Source organism: Aptenodytes forsteri, unplaced genomic scaffold (assembly GCF_000699145.1).
Source record: "Aptenodytes forsteri isolate BGI_AS27 unplaced genomic scaffold, ASM69914v1 Scaffold290, whole genome shotgun sequence".
Lineage (NCBI taxonomy): Eukaryota > Metazoa > Chordata > Aves > Sphenisciformes > Spheniscidae > Aptenodytes > Aptenodytes forsteri.
This window is the reverse complement of record NW_008795244.1, coordinates 1,295,396-1,315,205: the sequence shown is the minus strand read 5'-3', so window position 1 is coordinate 1,315,205 and position 19,810 is coordinate 1,295,396. Positions and strand designations below refer to the sequence as shown.

The 19,810-nt window shown below is 36.2% G+C and overlaps 1 protein-coding gene across 1 annotated transcript in view; it reads right to left on the bottom strand.

The window, feature by feature from the left end:
• Positions 1-19,236, bottom strand: part of LRRC7 (leucine rich repeat containing 7) — a 105,707-nt gene extending 86,471 nt beyond the window's left edge. The window contains exons 1-5 of the mRNA XM_009278756.2: positions 19,033-19,236; positions 13,059-13,176; positions 12,072-12,150; positions 11,255-11,344; positions 8,161-8,217 (exon numbers count right to left, since the gene is read on the bottom strand). Coding sequence (XP_009277031.1) covers positions 8,161-8,217; positions 11,255-11,344; positions 12,072-12,150; positions 13,059-13,176; positions 19,033-19,221 — 533 coding nt within the window. The 5' untranslated portion in view covers positions 19,222-19,236. The remainder of the gene's footprint in view (positions 1-8,160; positions 8,218-11,254; positions 11,345-12,071; positions 12,151-13,058; positions 13,177-19,032) is intronic.
• Positions 19,237-19,810: the final 574 nt, after the last annotated feature.

Here is a 19,810-nt window from a genome sequence, read left to right as displayed (position 1 = left end):
ACTAGCTAGTCTAGGCCAGACTATTTTTTAAAAGCAGAAGGTCAGAATGCACTTTTCCTAGGGCAGGCCAAGTAAGGCTTTCTGACGCCAGCAGTCACATTGCTCACGGGGTGTAAGTCCTCAGCAGTCAATATAATCTAAACCTTGATCCTAATGCCCCCCTCACTTTCTTGTCCCCCTGATACTCTGCACATTCCCCATCTTCTCTTCTGGCACTGACACTCATGCTATCCTACTACCTACTGCTCCTTTTTTGGTTTGTTTTTGCTAGGTTGGTTCCCAATCTATGAAATGACTGACTATAGATAAAGATGTATTGTGTATGTGTATATAGCATACATATGTGTATGTACATATAAGTACATATAAGTGTGTATATATACACGCATATATATTACATAAATACACACACACATAAAATGCATAGTTATATATAGCCTCTACATATCTCTGCTTCCTAAATATGCTGGTGTAATTACGCTATAAGATATTTTAGGCTTTACTGATTCTCTCTTCTCTCCTATGAAGGTTCTTTCATCAGCCTGAATATCCTGGTTCCTCTGAACACCAATGCAATGGCATGGGTCTTTATTACTAATACACAAACCAAGTTATACTCAAATTCCCGGAAAACAGTCAAGATGGAAATGAAAATACAGTCTGTACTAATGTGAAGTCTGCATAATGTAACTGCCTTATCACTTACAAGGGAAAAAAAAAAACCTGGGAAAACAATGCTAGGATTTAACCAGCTGCCCTTTGGTAGAAGGGCAATAACAATATATCCTTTTCAGTATTCTGGATTTACATCCAATTTGAACACAAACTTTTGGTTTTCACTTATTTTGGGAGAATATCAGACTGTATTTGGAAGACCTACTGCCTAACAGAACATTTATTACAACTACACATCCAGAAAAAGGGCACCAGGTCTCGAACTGCAGTCAGAACTGAAGCAATCAAACCCGAAGGCTGACTGCAGAACACAGCTCCTGCTCCATGATCTAAGGCTGACTCATCATAATGTAAAAGTTGTTTCCTACAGTGTAGGCAGCACAAATAAGACTTCTGTATTTGTATCCACTGTGAACTTTCCTCCAAGAAAGTTTGAAATAACTTTCCATAAAAAAACTAATAATTGGAAAAGGTTTACTTTCCATACCAATATATGTTAAAACAAACAGAAGTGCTTAGTGCTTGAACTCTTGCACATTCAGTAAAATCCACTTACCAAACGGTGGGAAAACATAGTGGTACTTTATATCATTTACATAACTCCTCAAAGAAAATTATGAAATATCCTGTGCATCAGAGTTGTTGGATTAATCATACAAATTAGAAAGTCACTGTCAGAGCATTCTGTGGTTCTTACAGGAGTGTCCAATATTTACAGCCATTCCTAAAGGGTAGCCTTATAACGAAGTATAGGCCTTGGAGTTTGCAGCTCCAACACAAAAGGTATTTGGTAAATGGCTTCAAAAATATCAACACAGACAATGCTAGCCTAGTAATTATTTAACCACTAGGTAAAACAATGCATCATTGTGCAATCGTACAGGAAAACAGCATTCCAATTTGTTTGTGCCCGAGGTGAGACAAAGCCATATAAACTGAAGCTACAGTTAAGAGAGTGGGAAACAGAGAAGATGGCAACAGTGGTATGAAAGCTCTTTATCTGGACTGAAATGGGAATACTGAGACAATAATGTGAACACCTAATTCACCAAGCCAGGTGCATACACACACGTGTGCATACACACTCATACACTTCAGAACATTTATCAGAAAACTCATTAACGCCTGGTTCACCATCATGATTTTAAAATAGCAAAATATATTTGGTAAGTAGTTATGGTCTCAATAACAGCCTCCTCCCTGTCCTTAAATTTTAGGCCTGTGACAGCTTGAGGAACAAGAACAGTGCAGGCAGAAACACTAGCTCCCAACAGCAGCCATGTGCTAGGCAGAAGCATTTTGGGGGAGGACAGGTGCACCCACCACAGCATCCCCACGGTGCACCGGGGGAACAGCAGAAGCACTTCCACACAGTTACCACTGCCCTGATCGGTGCGGGTGCCTCCAAATCGTTGGGGACAGAAAAGGATCGTTGCACAGGGAGCTATGCATGCTAACACTTGTATTGCGAGCTGGTATAGACACAGCACCTCCAGAAACCGGGTGTGTTATTACATCTCTTCACTAACCATTTGTATGTATAAATACATATGTGTGTGTATACATTGATATATGTATGTATGTAAATATATATGTGCTTTGATACATAACTGAAATGTGCAACTAACTTAAATGTATTTTTTCTTATAAACTTGAGAAAAAAACTTTGTGAGGTGTTTTCTGTTTCACCAGACACAACAGATGAAAAGTGCAACTGTAATCACAGGTTGTTATAGTGCTGAACCCAGAGATGCTGACACATTCACTGACTTTCATTGACAACGCCTACACAGATAATACTAAACAACCCACATGGATAATACTGAACAACTCTGACAAACAAGCAGACCTCGTACTGTTGGGGAAGAGAAAGGAAAGGTGGAGGTGCTCACAGGGTGCATCTACGTTCCTGATTTTATGCTCAGAACAACTTCTTTTTGGTGCAAGTTTGCCTTGTGCCATCTATACATGTGCACACTTAAGCGTGTCACTGGTGCTGTCACAGCAGTTTTCTTCCTGGTGAAGCCACGGTAGGAGTTGCACTGTGCTCCTCAGCGGTCAGCCTCCTACACGTGCTTGGCACACGTCAAGGCCACTGACCAGCACAGACTTCACTGTCATTAAAGATGCAATGTAGACATACAGTCCCGGGACTGCAATATGCTATGGCAGACAGTCTGTCAGTCTGTCCCTCTCTGCATCAAACAGCGAGTAACGTTTCCCACGGGGGGAAACGTCGGGACCCACATGAGGAGACCTTCAGGAGTAATGTCTGGCCTCCGAGTTTAGTAGCTCCAGCCTTTCTCAGGATGGCTGTGGACAGGTAAGAGGAAAATAATCACAGTGAGGAGTCCTCTACATCAGCTAAGCAAGCTAAATCGCTGCTGGGAGAAGATCAAGACACTTAAAGCAATACAAAATCACCCGTCAAAAGGACTTGAGAAAATCCAAAGCCAACATGGCAAAGAAGAGAATATAGGAGACTTAGAAGACATCCTTTAAAAAGATGAAAACATGTCCAAATAAGGAAAATAGAACAAAATGGTTAACTATAAAAGGCCAGAAAATATCTTCAGAAATATTTGAAAACAAGTGTAAAAAGTAGTAATAAATCTTTCCTCAGGCCCCTCAGGAGCAGGAAGCTTGCCAGAGTCTATGGAAAAGATATAAAAGGAATGCTCGGAAAAAAAGAAGGTCAGAGCAGAAAAACTAAATTAATTTTCTGTATTTGTATTCAGAGTTTGGGCAGGCTCCCATGCTGCAATGCTTACCCACAGTTAAGAACTCAGACAACATGCATGTATGGCACACAAAACCCCTCACACAGCGCTTCAGTGCTAGATGACTGGGAAGTGTGTAACTAATGTCACAACAATTTTTAAATCATTCCAGGATAAGCCTAGGAAACTACAGACCAGTGACTTTGACAGCTGGGGAAATTCAGCATAGTTTTTGTGATGAGTAGGGATGACTCAAAATAATTCTGGAGTCTTTTGAAAGAGTCAAGAGTACAAAAGAGCTGGACATTAAAGTCTACCCTCATTTCCAAGAGATATGTGCAAAGGTCCTTCACTGAAAGATCTTAACCTAAGCAGCTATGTGACCAGAGAGGGTCTTCACATGGATAAATAAATGACTAAAGGTTGGAAAAAATACCAATTTTAAAGGAGTGGGTGGAGGAGGAGGAGCTGCCAATAGTCAGGCTCCGGGCTGGAGCACATGCTGGTTAGTTTATAAATGACACAGAAAAGGATGTTAAAGAAAAGAGATTTACAGTCACCAAGTTACTCAGATCCTGCCAGGTAAGTGTTGATCACTGCCACAAACAGGACTGAGGGCAAGACAGGCCCTTGGTGGGACCTGTGGGACTTGTCAGTCTCCTACCACAGTTCTCTTAAGTGTTTCCTCCCTTGGCAGCCTCCTCCTTTCCCGTATCTTTCCATCCAGGTTGAACTACAGCCTTATTCAGCAGGATAGAAAACTGCAAATTACATCTCTCCACTCTGAGAAATTACTCAAACACGGAATAATTAAACACTGAAGCACAAACTGGCTCATTCAAAACCCATTGAAGCTAATGGGAATCTGTCCACTGATTTTAATTGCTTCAGTTTGGGTGCAAAATGACTGAAAACACCACTGGCAATTGGAAAGCCTCGCCTGTAGCTTCAAATAAATAATCAGTAGGGTAGTATTACAAAACAGAACACTATGGAGCTATCGGGAGCTGCAGTCTATAAAACACCATCCTGAGCTATTACGCAGTAATATTACACGTTGTTACAGTGAGTAAAGATCAAGTACACTTTTATCCAAACAGAATAATAAAAATTATCTTAGTTGGTTCTTCACACCAACAGACAACCCTGTGATCTAGGTGGCAAAATTGTTCAAACGTAAGAAACTTGGTCAGAATCTCACAAACAATCTGAAACATTTAACAGAAATCCAAGAGAAAAAAAACAGATTTTTCTATTTTTGTTGCACAAATTAAAGCTTTAATAAAATATTAGAATTTATATGCAATATTGGCCAGAGATTTCCAAATCTTTCTAAGTGCTCAAAAGATCCTGGAAACCAGTGTAAATAATAATCTTTAATCAAACCATATAAGAGAGAAAACAAATTACTGATTTTATAAAACAGTATTGTGAAGATATATAGACTAAACATACGAATATTTTCAGTACATTAAAAATATGTGTAAGCCTAGTAGTATTTTCTGAAGAGAAAGTACTGCTGACAGAAAATAGGAACATCCTGCAACATTTTCATTTGAAGAGCAACATATGTCTCCAGCCCAGTATGATACAGCAAGACAGTGTTATTTTAAATATTTGGTATGCTTGTCAGAAGAAATCAGAAGAATCTTCAAAGCATTTTATGAACAATGCTTCACTAATTTTCTGTCAGGAAAGTGTCTGGGAATATAGTGATATGTTTGGACATGCTTTAGATGCTGTAAAATTATGTCAACAAATTCAGCAAAGGGAAGCTCTCACTTTTTAATGCAAGTTGTATTAAAGAGGGACACTTTGGAGATCTATGCTCTGGTTAGAGAGCTACTTTTCAGCCAACTATAGTTAGTATTTACTTAATCTGATATTTTTGTAAATAATTTTAGAACATTTTGCATTCAGTTACTATGCAGTTACTATACATTTTACAACAATCCTGACTGTTGAGCTAGTATGAAATAGAGCAAAATTAGAGCTATGGTAAACACAAAGCACATTTAATTCCTGTTTATGCCAAAATGCTAAATGTTTCCTTTAAAAATTCTTTATACATATATTTTACAGCACAGAACAGATGAAAGAATATGATCTGCTTTTTGATAACATTTTTAAGTTGCACTTAACATGGTAATAGTACTGAGCAGAAGTTACTTAAAACAATCTTGCAGTACATTTCACATCTATTTAAAAGCCAAATTACAGTATTATTTATATGGCTTCCTTTTCATGTCTTTTCTTACATTAGAACTACTGGACAAACTACCAACATAATCAGGTTATCTTATTCATGACATATCCAATAAATTGTAGGGTAAGAAAGAAAGCCTTTAAGTATATATCTGAAAGACCTGCATCACCTTTTTTGCAACTAGATTGTAAAATATATTCTGATTTACATTACTGCATTTGTTTTCCTAACTGCAGATGGTTCTACTGTAGACACAGTTTTCTTGTCACAATTTTCTTTCTCTTATTGGCTGAGAAAATAAAACAGCCTGGTATTTAACGTTTTCCTGTTTCCCTGTAAAGCCTAAATGACATACTGATACTGGTTTACTTCCACCTGCCACACTACCGTGTCTGCATTCGCCCACGGCTTCAACACTCTCCGCCTCCAACCTCCCACGCTCAGCCCTGATCTTCCCAGGCCCAGTCCAGTATGCAAAGAGATGCTGCTTTAGACGAGTAGTTACTGTCTTTTTATAAAAGAGGTCAAGTTCACCCTAACTAGGAAGCAGGACGTATATCCTCTAAATTAACACTCTCTAATATGTGTTAACTCCTGTCCATCCATTACACTGTGCACCTTTTTTTGCTTGCAGAGAAAACTGCTCTAGAGGACAAAAGAAGCCCAGAAATGCATAGATCAGCCATTTTTGTCCCAGCTGATGCAAAAATGACCTTGTCAACTTTCTTCCTCTTCCTCTTACTTTATTTCATAACACAGCTGTCCCTTTTATCTAGCAGTTTTAAGGATAGCATTTGCATAAGCAAAGCCTTTTATTTCCAGTTCGTCTCAGTCGTATATAGCAAAGTCTTCTGCCATAGCAAAGAGCAGAGAACAAACATGCCTACAAATAATGTTTCCCTTGGTTACGAGAATCAAAGAACTTCCTTACTTTCAGAATCATACAGTGGGAAAAGGTCATACTCAGCCACCTTAACAAACTTAGTGCTACTGAAACCAGAGGCTACTACGCTTAGGTATGAATCTTCTAAACACTTGCCAAACTTGACAAAATTTGCCTGTTAAACGCCACGTATCACAGAAGAAAAAAAAATTATTAGTAACAATGACACACAATCCCAATCTTGCTCCCACTGAATTCAGTAACAAGTCTGTTATCATTTTCAGTGGGATTAGAATTAGACCAGAAATATAAAAATATTCTGTTTGATCAAAATTATTCTGTTGTGGAATTCTGATTCTTCAATCCTAGCACGCACACATCCATTTATTCCGACAAGCACCTTCTGCATGCAAAGACTATGCAATTCCCTTCTAAAAGAGACTGATGTTTAAGAGGTAGTTAGGTAACATGTACATACTACAGCATGTATATATATAGCCTTTCAGATGATAAAGACCTCAAAGGCTGCAAATCTGCTGCCCTGAACAGGTCTCATTTAAAATGCAGATAAACACTTTGGTAGCAGATTGAAGCTTTTTTTCCTGTTTTTCAAAATAGTAAATGTAACTCAGAACAGAGGAAATAGAAAGTTTATAAAAAAAAAAGTGTTTTCAAAAGAATATTGCCTTTAACACAAAAAAATGGCTTTCCTTTAAAAAAGGAAAGTGCTGTGGATAAAAGCCCACAAGAAGTAGTGAAAATGTCACTATATCCCATTACAGGCAAAATGCCTGAGTAGGAGATTTTGATAAATGCATGCTTGCTAAAAAAGGGCGCCCTTTTTAAATGAGCTAAATAATATGCAATTCAGTATTAGCAACGTTTCATAAACACAGTCCATTGCCACCACTGTAAGTCTCACTTATAATGGGGACATACAACCCCCGTTTATAACAATCCCCAAATCCATGGATATTTTTTCATTGGTTAGGATCCCTGTTACAGAAAATGGTTATATAATGCTGGTCTGAATACAAAAATATATTCCTTGCTTTATGCAGTGCAACTTCCTATATTTAGCATGGGAAGTGTATAGATTTATTTTTCATTTCTTTACTGTTTCCTTTTCAAAATATCATCTAAATGTTGGTCAAATTATAGCAACAAATTATAGCAACTTTCTTTTCTGGTAAATAGTACCAAGAAACACTACCAAATTGACATTTCTTCAATGTTCTGATGATACAGGTTTCTAAATAGTATTGTAAACCACCAAATATATTTAACTTCTGTACAGATCAAATGGGGAGATTGTTCTACTGAGGTTACATTGAGTAAGTTTTCAATACACCAGATGATTACTTCTTGATGAGGAAAATACTGTCACATCATCACTGACCAGGGTTATCTCATATGTTGTTTTCCAATTTTGTTTACATCTCGTATTTTAAAATGTCACATTATAGATTTTAGATATTGAGTTACAGTCAGGTAATGCACCAGACTCCATTTTCCATTATATGTTCACTTTTTGCTAAAAACCTTCAGTATAATTTCTTTAAACCACGGAAAAAATAACTCTTAACAGAAATGACAGCACTGCGTTGCTAACAATAAAAATATTTTGCACTTTTGGAAATTTCAGGTGAAAGAGACGTAAATATTCAATCACTTACTTTGGTAGAGTTTTCAAGTGATTTTCTCTTAACTCCAAAATTCGCAATTTGACAAGTCTAGAAATATGATAGAAAATAATTAGTCCATTCAGTGAATTAGTTCAGGAATTCAGAAGAATTATTTGAAACTACTTATTTCAACAAAAAAAGAGTCCGCTTAATGCATAATAGTAAGACGGCCAGTTATTGTAGGGCTGAATATGATACAAAATGTATTCAGAACCAAATAGCTTCATGTAAAGACAGATAGCTTCAGATAAGGACATATCTGTCCTTACCTGAACTCTTCTGAAAAACTTTGTCAAATATCAGTTTTTCACAGTAATTCCAAATTATTTTTATTAATTATTCAAACAAGGCAAACATAGTAAAAGTTAATTTCTCTCAAACGTTTCCAGACTTATTACGGATAAAAAGCAACCGCTATTTAGCTCACAACTTTCTTTTGCATTTTTTGAGCACTGAATTCTACAGCTCCACACAGGCAGACCAATACCACGGAACAGATCTCCATTGAATTTACTGTATTTTAAACAGAAGTAGGACACGTGCTTAAGTGTTGGTATAAATTAGAACCGATACACAACAGTACTTCATAATTCCATATCATTGTGCAAACTCTAACTGGCAGTATTATTTAAGCCACAGCAATACATTTCATGAAGTAGAATAATGGGAAGGAAGGAGGACACATCAGATAAGAGATGAAGAAACTAATGTATTAGAGTTCCAGAATTTGAGGCAGTATTGTCTAATTACCCATATTGTCTAGGAAGATAAATTGTTGAACATGAAAGGATTTTGACTCATGTCACCCTTTTACTGGGTTTTTAATCCCAAATTATAATCAATGTGGGGAGGAAAAGGAAGAGGATACAAAACCGAAAGGATGAACAAGGTCTTTTCCTCTTCATCTCAAATTGTACAACTCCACTCACAGAAAATCTGGAGTATCAAATCAACTATTTTTTGGAGATACGTTCAATGCATGAGCTGACCATGCCCAGGATTGCTCAAGGCCTATGTGAAACTGAGCAGTTCCGCATAACTAATTTGTAATTGTATCATTTCTAAACAGAGATGTCAGCCCAGAATCATACTATTAAAGCTTCTAGGCTGATATCATAGTTTCTAAATGTGAAGAAAGTTTATTGAGGAACTTTATGGTGAGTTTCAATTATTTCATTAATACTGCTTCTCATATTACTCTGTCTCTACAGTCCAGGTCCTTTAGTGCCATAAGCGTAAACATGTGAGAACAGTTGAAAAAAAATACAACAAAGCTTTAAATAGTTCTCTGTCCAGCACACCACCAGTTTTCTGTTTCATGGAACCTCAGGCTTCCCAATATTATGCTCTTCTAGAAAACTATGATTTTATCTTTTTCTCCTACCAAATAAAGCAGAAAACATTTCAAGTCCTACAGTTGCGCTTAACCAGGACTAAAAAGAACAACTTTAAATGAGAAATGTGTAGAGACTTTTACATGATGCTCAGGTAGACTCTGTTCCTGACTTTATTCACATGGCTAAATGAGACTATAAGAGACTAACTGAGTATTACTGTACAAATTTGGAGAAGTGCAGTAAGAGAGATACAGTTAAAGAGCTACATGTGGCTAGTAAAAAAACCCAAAAGAGCAATGTCTGTATGCTAATGTGGGAAGCTTTGGAAACATGACAAGGATTTGTAAATGCAAGACACCAAATAGATAAACCAAAAAGAAAATATAGGAGCAGAATAATAATAAAGGAATAACAACCACAACTGGAACTAGCGTCATTTCATTTAGATAAAATACGCATTTGTAAAGGAAAAAAAAGTTAGTGCTTTCTGCTAAAATATTTAGAATACTAGACATGTCCTTAAGCGACAAAGATTATTAGACAAAGTACCAGCAAGGCTTTAGAAGAGCATAATGAATATAGACACTACACATCTGATAAATTTCAGGCTATTTAATGTATTTATTTTTCCTTGACATTTGAACATAATGTCTGATTCCAAACTGCAGAAGCAGGCTGTCTTAGGATTTACTCTGATATTTAAAACACTCATCAAATGCAAACAATGACAATTTTTCTTCCTCTTTCTTCAACTAGGCATTTTCTAAAAGGTATTCCAGCATAAAGCCCAGACTCAGCTCTGCATCAGTGACAGGCCCATCAAGTGAATGCTGATAAAGCAGAACTTTCTATTTCTCAATGCCTGAGCGTACCAATGTCATTTCCAACACAAATTATGTCACCTCAGTATTAATTTTAGAGTGCTGAGTTGATGTTCCCAGTTGAGCAATAAAATACACATATGGGTAGCTGGATGGACCAGGAAAAAACTAATACTAGGTGAATTCTGTAACACCACCGTATATTTTCTCTGTTAATCCTTTGTCTTCTGAGCTGTTTGCCCAACTAGACTACCCGAGGGCAGAAAGGCTGACCATTCCCTCACCAGTGCAACAGAGGTGGAATAAACCTGGCATTTCTGCCAGACCTGTGCAGTGTAAGGATCCATTGGCTTCTGCTGCCCTCTTAAATGGCCATGGCAAATTGTGTTAACTTTGATTTCCTCTCCCACCTCTTCTTTGTCCTTATCTAACACTTTTGCCTCAGTTTCTGCTGCATTTATTTTTACTCTCATTCTACATCCTTTCTGTCTCTTGAATCTTCTCTTGTTTTTGCTTTCACATTTTTCCTTTGGTTACTCCACCACGCTCAGTCATTTCTTTCTTCCTTTCTGACTCACAACACTTTTTCTTTCTGTTCATTTTTCAATAGGCATAGACCACGTTGTTATTTTCTGCCCTTTCCACAATTTAATAACACATTTGATCAAGGACAGGCCTCCTTCAATTTCTATTTCTTCTCACCTTTTCCCTAAACCACCAAACTGCATCACTTAATCATAAAATTCTTGCTGACATAACATTCTCTCTAAACAATCATTCATCAAAATAGGGCTGAAAAGCCAAAATCTCTTTGTGCTTTTTTTTGCTTTGTTTGGTTTTTAAAAAGAATACAGCTTTAAAATGGTCCCTTAAAGCCTAAACTGGGTTCATATGAAAGAGCAATGTGCTTTGATGACTAATTCTTACCTTCCAAAGTTAGCTGGAAGAAACTCCAAAAAGGCATCATTTAGATAGAGCTGGGTCAAATTTAGAAGTTGTGTGAAGCCATCTGGCAGCCTAAAAAAAAAGAGTTAAAAGCTTAATGCTCACACCGAAGTTGCTATGGAAATAATAACAACGTATATTTAGAAACAGAAAGATTACTTTTTCTCTCACCTTCTTTTTCTACCCAAATTCTCAAGAACTTACTTGTTACAGAAGACATTTTTGCCCGTTCTCATCTTTTCCATGTTGCTATAACCACATGAAATTCAAATGCCTGGCACATTCAAGTTACATCAGCCTTTTCTCCCTTCCTAGCTGAGGGTTTTAAGCCAAAGGTGTTTTCTTTCTTTCTTTTTTTTTTTTAAACTGAAATATTAAAATTTCATCCTTTCATCTCCTTCACTCCATTTTATAAATCATGGGATTACAACACAGATTTTTTGTGACTATTGCAAGTTTTTGCAAGGAATAAGGGTTGCCAAAGTCCCAAGAGATTATGGTATGTGAGGACGCAGCACGGCTTACTTCCCAAATACATAAAGCACCAGCCTCCTGTGTTTAAAAGGCTGCATCATATGGATTGCTTTGCCAACACTTTCTTTACTATGTGGAAAGACACCACATTTGTTACATAGTACACAGATCTTTTCATAGATACATCAACCCTGGATTTCAAACAATTAAAAAGAAATTTAGATTAATCCTGCAAATGAACTTGATACAGTGCCTTTAAATTTTAGTTCACTTTGCGTAAATTTTCTGCACTTGCAGTAAACAAACACAAGCTACTGATACTCACTTAGAGACTGGATTGACACTGGCTTCAATAATTGTTAAACACTTACAACATTTAATATTTTCTGGAAAATCTTGAATTCCTAAAAAAATATTGAAAGAATTATTATACACACGTAAAAAAAATGTTCAACTTGTTTTGTTCATATATGAGTTCATTTGGCATTTTCAGATCAGACTTAAGCTATAACAGGAAGAATACATGTATTTTAGTATTACAGTCTAAAAGATGATACTTAAGCACTAAATAAATACACCAGAACAGATAATATGCCTTGTACTAAAACTATTATGCTAATGCTTGATTTATATAATCTTCTAGACTTAAATAGTGACATCATTTGTAGTGATATTTGTGCCTTTCATTTCTTTCTGAACTGCTTATCTTTTTCTTCTTTGCCTCCTTCTCTTCTCGGGAGAACATACGTATAATCCTGAGAGTCTCTAGGCCTATACTAATAATAAATTTTTCAAAATTTTCAAGAATGCCTAAACCTCGTTTTCAAAACAAAGACACTTAAGTTCAGACATGTAAAGGTTTTTAGGCACATAAATATAAATGCGTAATTTGGAAATGCACATCAGCAAATTAGTCACTGGCTATATAAATCCTGGTAGTTGTTCACCTGCAGCCTTATATGCTTAAATAGGTTACACAAGAGCCTAGTAAGTACTAAGCCACTTTGGAAAGTGGAACGCTTCATAAGTGCACTGAAAAATGGTCTCCTACTCCTATTTCTAATGTTTATCAGTCACAAGTCATCATGGGATACTATCCTAAAGCATTTTTTTTTTTTTTTTTTTACAGAAAAGTAAGTGAGGTAGATATCTACCCAGACTTCTCAAAAGTGCCAGACAGGAAAATAGTACATAATCTAGAAAAAGAGCAAGTTTTCTAGAACACAAGTTTGTTAATCATTAGGAATTAAAACTTCATTATTGTTCATATTCATTACAATTCTTTAAAATACTTATACTTTTGATCTCTTACCATTTTTACTGATATCAAGTTCTTTGAGATTAACTAAGCTAGCAATAGTGGTTGGCAGACTTGAAAGGTCATTGTCTGGTATACTCAGTTTGCGTAAAGCTTGACAGTTGAACAGTTGCTGTAACATAAAAAGACACTTTACAGTGTTTCAGGAAAAAGATCAGTTTGGGATCATTATTTATACACAGAAGCAACAAATACCACAAAACTACATTTGCTACATAAGAATTCAATAATCAAAAAATATTTTGAAAAGCCATTATTTAAGAAGACATTATTACAGGCTGCTCAGTGTCATAAACACAGCTTATACACAGAATAATCAGAACAGTTGACTGATAGCAGGAATGTTCAAAAAGAGCTTTCTGTCAAAAACTGCATACTCATTGCAATTAACATTTTGTAGGTACATGATATTTCATATGTGTCATATCAATTGAAATTTTTTGTGGCTTGTGGTAAAATAAAATATTTTATTTTATAATTTAATTTCATGATAGATTTTAAAATATTTTGACTGCATGCAGAAGAAATTTGCTATCTTCAAGAAACAAAACGCTTTGACATTATCAAAATGATATGTTCCTTAAGTCTCCCCCAAAATTCAGGACTTGATTCTAATTTTAAATTCCAATTCAAATTTTATAAAATGTCAGAATTTCCACTGCAAAAACAATCCTCCTTTCAACCTGAAGTAACCAATAAATCATGTTGAAAGCACCTATTTAACATGGCTGCTTTCCTCAAGAAATATCACTATCGCACATAACACCTCACACATGTGAAAATCAATAAAACAACCATACTAAGAGAAAGCAGTCATGAAAAGCGATTTCACATTTAGGTACATTGCATTGCAAGGTTAGAGGTGCCATATATGAAGAACAAGCAGGTGCATTTTTTAGATAGAGTAGCTTATAGCTTCTTCAAGCCCAGCGTGCTAGCAGGTATAAGAGGAGAATGTAATATAATTGCTTGGCTTATTTATTGCCATGCTCCACATTCCCCAGTGACAGTACTGTGGAAAATTGACTGTTAAGAGTAACAGAGAAGGCTCACGCGTGGCTACCCGCCTTGGTGGTACGAACCCTGCTTTGCACACCCAGCACAGCATCACTGCAGCTGGCCTCCAACTCCTGGTACCAACCACTCCTGCGCTACCCATCACACTGGACTGCAGGAAAGACCTGCTTCGCATTACCCACTTCGTGGCTGCAGGCTCTAAAAACATCACTCTTTTTACAAGAGTTAAAAGTTACTAAACCCTGTAGGACTTTCTGCGAATATGAATTCACCAAACGGCACCAGAAAATTCAGTGGGTTCCAGAGAAGAACAACTTCTCTTTGCAGGCATCTCAAAAGCATTCTTTAGATATTAGTGCTATGTTTACAACAGATTTAGTCTTTCTTTCAGACTTCTGTATCAGAATAAAGTCTATATATTCATCTACAGGCTATTTGAGAATGCACAATAATTTGATTGCCTAGATGAAAAAGCCAGCCAAGTATCCGGAGAGGAGAAAATTAACACACAAATGGTGTGCAAATGCCAACCTGGTACTTCACTTGAAGTAAATTTTAGATCATTTTGAAACTGCATTTTTCTGCCGTAACTCATAATCATTTAGAAAAATCCTGCTTTTTCTTCAAGATAATCTGTTCTCAGAAAACTGAGAGGGAATCACATGAATAAAAAATGCTCAGAATGAGAAGCACCACACCACAATCACTATCAATTGGCACCAAATATGAAAGGGCCTTTTTACTGAAAGACACCTTTCAAAATGCCTTTGTATTGACAGTTTTTTCAGGTTTCCTCTTACATGAAACGTACTTGTTAATTCTCAAGATTGTACAACAGCCCCCTCCCCACCGCTCACCAGCTAACGGCAGAGAAGTACAATGCACTGCTACAGCCCAGGAGCCCCGCAGGAGTGACAGAGAGAACTATTTCTTATAACTATTTCATATAACTATGCTGGGTCCTGCGGTTCCCAATCTGATTTCTAGGAACAGCCAGAACATTTACTGTACACCCTGGAAGCCAAACCAGGTTACACAGTTCTGCTTGCAGACAATGTTAATAAAGGGAAATATCTCTCCAGAGAATGAGGAATTCCTTTGCAATGCGTCTGAGAGCACCTACTTTTTCTCTTTTTTAAGGAAGCACATCAGTTTGGATAAGACTGGAAAGTAATGAAACTAATAGGCTCTAGGGTTTGCTCTTGAGATTTCTAGCCACATTACTGTGTGAGAACAGCTGTAGACATTAGTAATGTTCAGCATAGGGAACCTGCAGAATTTTGGTACATATACAAACTATACCATGCTATTACACCTGGAAAGTTAAATTCCCAGTGCATGTTCCCAGCCATTCCCCTGGACAATTCTTATTTTAAAAGCCAAGCAAGGCTTGGAACTTAAAGTTTTGACAATATCTGAACAGATACAAGCCTTTTGAACTGGTGAATGAAGAAGCATAATAAAAAATACTCCCTCTGGAGTAATTTTATGATGTACTGTTGTATCAGAAATAATACAAGAGTGTGAATACAGGTATGTAGGCCCAAAATTGCCCACTTTTTTTTACCCACTGGATTTTCAAAAGGTGTCTTTCTCAATTTCTAGTGCTTTATGGCCTTGCCATCACAATCTTGATGTAATCATCATACCGTATGTCCATATACTACTTTTATTCCTTTCAGACTGGAAACCAAGTGGTGCTAATAGTGCTGTGATTTGAGTTACAACAATGAGCTATTATTCTGCATATCTCAAGTTCTTGACTACAGAGCAATAGAGGTTGTTGGTTCCAGGGCCATTAGAGAACAATATGAAATTTCTGCTCTTTACTTTCCATAGGCATAACTGTGAAATGGGTTGGCTAACATATTGGGGGAACTTGATGTCAGGATTACAAAGGAAAAACACTTTCTAGCTTTGCAGAACAGAAACATGATTTCTTATTGGCAGATTTAGAAGAAGTATTCAATGCCTTTAACGGAAACTATAACTTATATAGCAAATGCAATGCAAAAGAAAAAATATAGTTAATTTATAATACCTACCCATCTATGTGAGCTATACATTAGTGATTACCTCAACACCGTTTATATATTGGTTGTATTGTTTGTTCTCAGTGAGACAATTAAGCATTAAGATGTAGCCTCTAACTTCAGTAGCATATTTAGCATTACTGGTATCTATTTTCAACACGTGAGATGGTGAAACACAGTGGCGGCTATTTCTAGAATTTGCTGTTAGAGACGGATGAATTTTTCGTAAGTCATTGACAAGTAAACTAATTTTTTAACAAATTAGTTAAAATTTAACTACTTACTAACAAAGTAGTCCGGATTTTACTTTATATTTATAAGGGAAAGCTGCTGGGGAGAATTTTCATCTCATTCATGTTTTTCTGGATACTGATTGCCAGTGACTCCACCTTCATTAAAATCGTTATTTTTTTTAGTAGACATTGATTCATTTGACTCATACAGTTAGGGACATACTTGCAGCAGCAGCTCATCATAATGAAGTCAAAGGCAAATAAAATAAAAGACTTGGCTAGATTTAGGGGAAAATAGAGAATAAGAATTATACAACAATCCTATAAATCCTTAAAAGAAAAGAAAAATATAAGAAATCAGGAACTAGAAATCCATTTCTAATGAAGACAGCAGAAAAAAAGCATAATTATGATGCGTAAAATGTAAGGTAAAAACTTTTAAAAAAACCAGATGGAATGAGTTTAATACATCAGTTTAATGCAAAATAATTTATTGGTTTCTAGTGTACCATGTATCCAGGTAGATAAGGACTTAACAGAGTTTTTACCTATGCTTTTTTCATTACATTTTTAAACTTGATAAAGTGTTCTGATGAGAGAAAATTTCAAAAGAATATTGTAACTTCAGAGACACATAACATTTGGTAAATAACAGAAAATTGACAAAACAAATTTTCCTGGAAGAAGAGATCATAACATGTAATACAAAAGTTAAAGTAATTTGGTGCTATTTTATGAAAAAATGTCATTTTCTCTCCTAGAATATTAATTCAATACTGAAAAAAACTTCAGACACATGCAGCAAAAAATATTTGAAGCAGAAAATTTGATAAAGAAATTATTTGGACTGTTTAATTTATGGTAATGATTAATAAAGGCTTAAGACAAAAAAATACAAATGGTATAAAGAAAGCAAATTAACCCTCCCATTAATCTTCTCTTACACAAGGCCAAGACTATGTTAAAGGACGCATTTACCCAAACTTAAGACCGATTAAAAGGATTTCTTCAATACATAGTATTTGCTTCAAAATATTATTTATAACAAAGAAAAATGAGAAAAAAGAGGTGTAAAAATAGAGTGCTATAGATTTAAATGTCTCCAAGGTATGTATTTATCTGCTGTTTTGTTTCACAAATAACAAAGACAAAATAGATGATACCACAACACCATGCAAAGGTTTCATTAACATGCACATTTCAATTGTGACTGACACTAACAACGATCACCTTCATCCCAATTTCATAATTTTGGACCCCCTACCTTTGGCCCTCAGTTTTTCCATATAGAATTATGGCATATTGCTCTTGTTCTATGCCCCGACATATGTGTCTTTCATTATACACTGCAATTTAGTTTGAATACCATGGTGATGCGTACTGTCAAGAGACCCAAACCAAATATTCCAAAAATCCCTAGCTAAATTAGACACTTTATATATTCTTCAGTATGATTCTTCAGTGGCGTAATTAAAATATACAAGGTTAACCATACATTATTATTAAAAGAGAAACAGTCCTGAAGGTATTCATTAGCAGTAAAATGGCCTCCACCACAATCCATTTCATATTTATGGGGACAGAAAAAAAATATCTGGTTCTCTGCTGTCCTTTCTAGTAGCAGGAGATATAAGGCAGTTCTCCATATCATTTTTCTGTGACACTTAAAAGATTGTAGCTCCCTGTCTTACCATCTGTAAAGAATTTCTTGACGGAGTGAGCAATCTTAAGCAATGAACCATCATATCCGAATAAAGGAACTCCATGTAATGGAAAAAGTACGTTTTCTACATTTGTAAATAGAATTTATATAAAGTCTCTATGTGGTGTAAGAAAGAAATACATTGAGAGATGATGAAGAATGGATTACAGTGGAACAATGTTTAATTAAAGACTTGTAAGCATCTTTCATTATTGTTGAGAAAAATTCAATTAAGGAATGGATTACATTACTTCATGCTTCATTATGTAGCTAGCACCTACTATTAATTGGTTTTTCCACTACCCTGCCCTCTTTTGTTTCCAGAACACTTAAGTTACAGTAATTTTCAATTCCCTATAGTAAACATTAATCAACAGAAGAACAGATTTAAAGATTCTATAAAAGAAGTTCTACACAGGAAGGATAACTTAAGTAATCTTATTGCAGGACCTCATTTGCAGTTACAAAAATATTAGCCAGATAGTACTGGCATTTCTCCCACAAGGATAAACGGCTTATCCTGACAAAGAGCCTGCTTTTAAAAGCAGTGCTACAGAGGATCCAAATGTGAGATCATCTACCCCATATATCAGCGTACTCCTGGTCAAGGTATCAAATGCCATATTAATTACTTGTTGTGCAAGAAGTACTTCTTTTGAACAATCATTAATTTCCCAACTTAAGACTTCATTGGCTGCCCCCTGTTCTTGTGCTATGAAGCAAGGAGAATTAGGTGGCCCTACTCCTCCCCACGCAGTACCATCTGCAAGAACAGTGTCTCGGCTGTTTGGGCTCTTCAGAGAGGGCAGAAAAAAAAATTGTAAAAATGTAATTGAATCTCTAGAGTTAATAGCCATGACTCTTTCCACAGCAAGCAGGTCTCCTGGTCAAGAGCAAGCCCTATTTCAGAGTTGAAGTACATGTCGAATACACATTTAAGAACACAACTTTGACATCTGTATTACAGGCAGAATACTGATTACCTTAGGTAGCTCTTCAATTTGATTGGCATCTAGGTAAAGCTCCTCTAATGTCCGTTCAAAGTTAAAAACCTCCTTTGGCACCTGCTGTAGGCCACAGTGAGAGTAATCTAACACTGAGACGATTTCTTCTTCACCACGAAAACACCGGCAGGGCACCAACCGGCCGATAATTTTCCTTTTGGTTGTCATCTCCAAACAGCATACTGAAGGAAAAGGGGAAAAAACAGTTTTCTGAAACTATCAACATTTTGGGGACTATTTCTTTAGCATTATTACAGAGATTGCAATCCATTAAATACAGTTTTTCCTGAGGGATATCTGTAGTCTGCATTCTGCACTTCTTATTCTACCTTTCTACAAAACATGAAAAAGTGAGATTTGCCGGCGTAATCACAAAAAGCAATCTCAATACATCATCTGTTCCCCTACACTGGGACATAAGAAAACATGCTAAGACCATCCACAACTGTTGCTTTCTTTAATGATGAAAATTAGCTGTGTAAATCCTACATGTATGAACATGTTCATCAGACAAAGTACAAAATGACAACGTTTGTACTCCATGTTTTAGTCCCTTGCTCAGTTTGGACTGTGAGCCACTGAAGTGAACCAGAGTCATTTGGTTCCGATTTGCCCTGACAAATGCCCCATTGTATTATACCTGATTTCTCTGAAATCAACAGAGTTCCTTAGCTTTCCAGTTACTGCTGGAGTATATTCGCTGTCTTTTCAACCATATGAATAAAGAAAAGGATATGTAAACTTAATTGGTTATAAA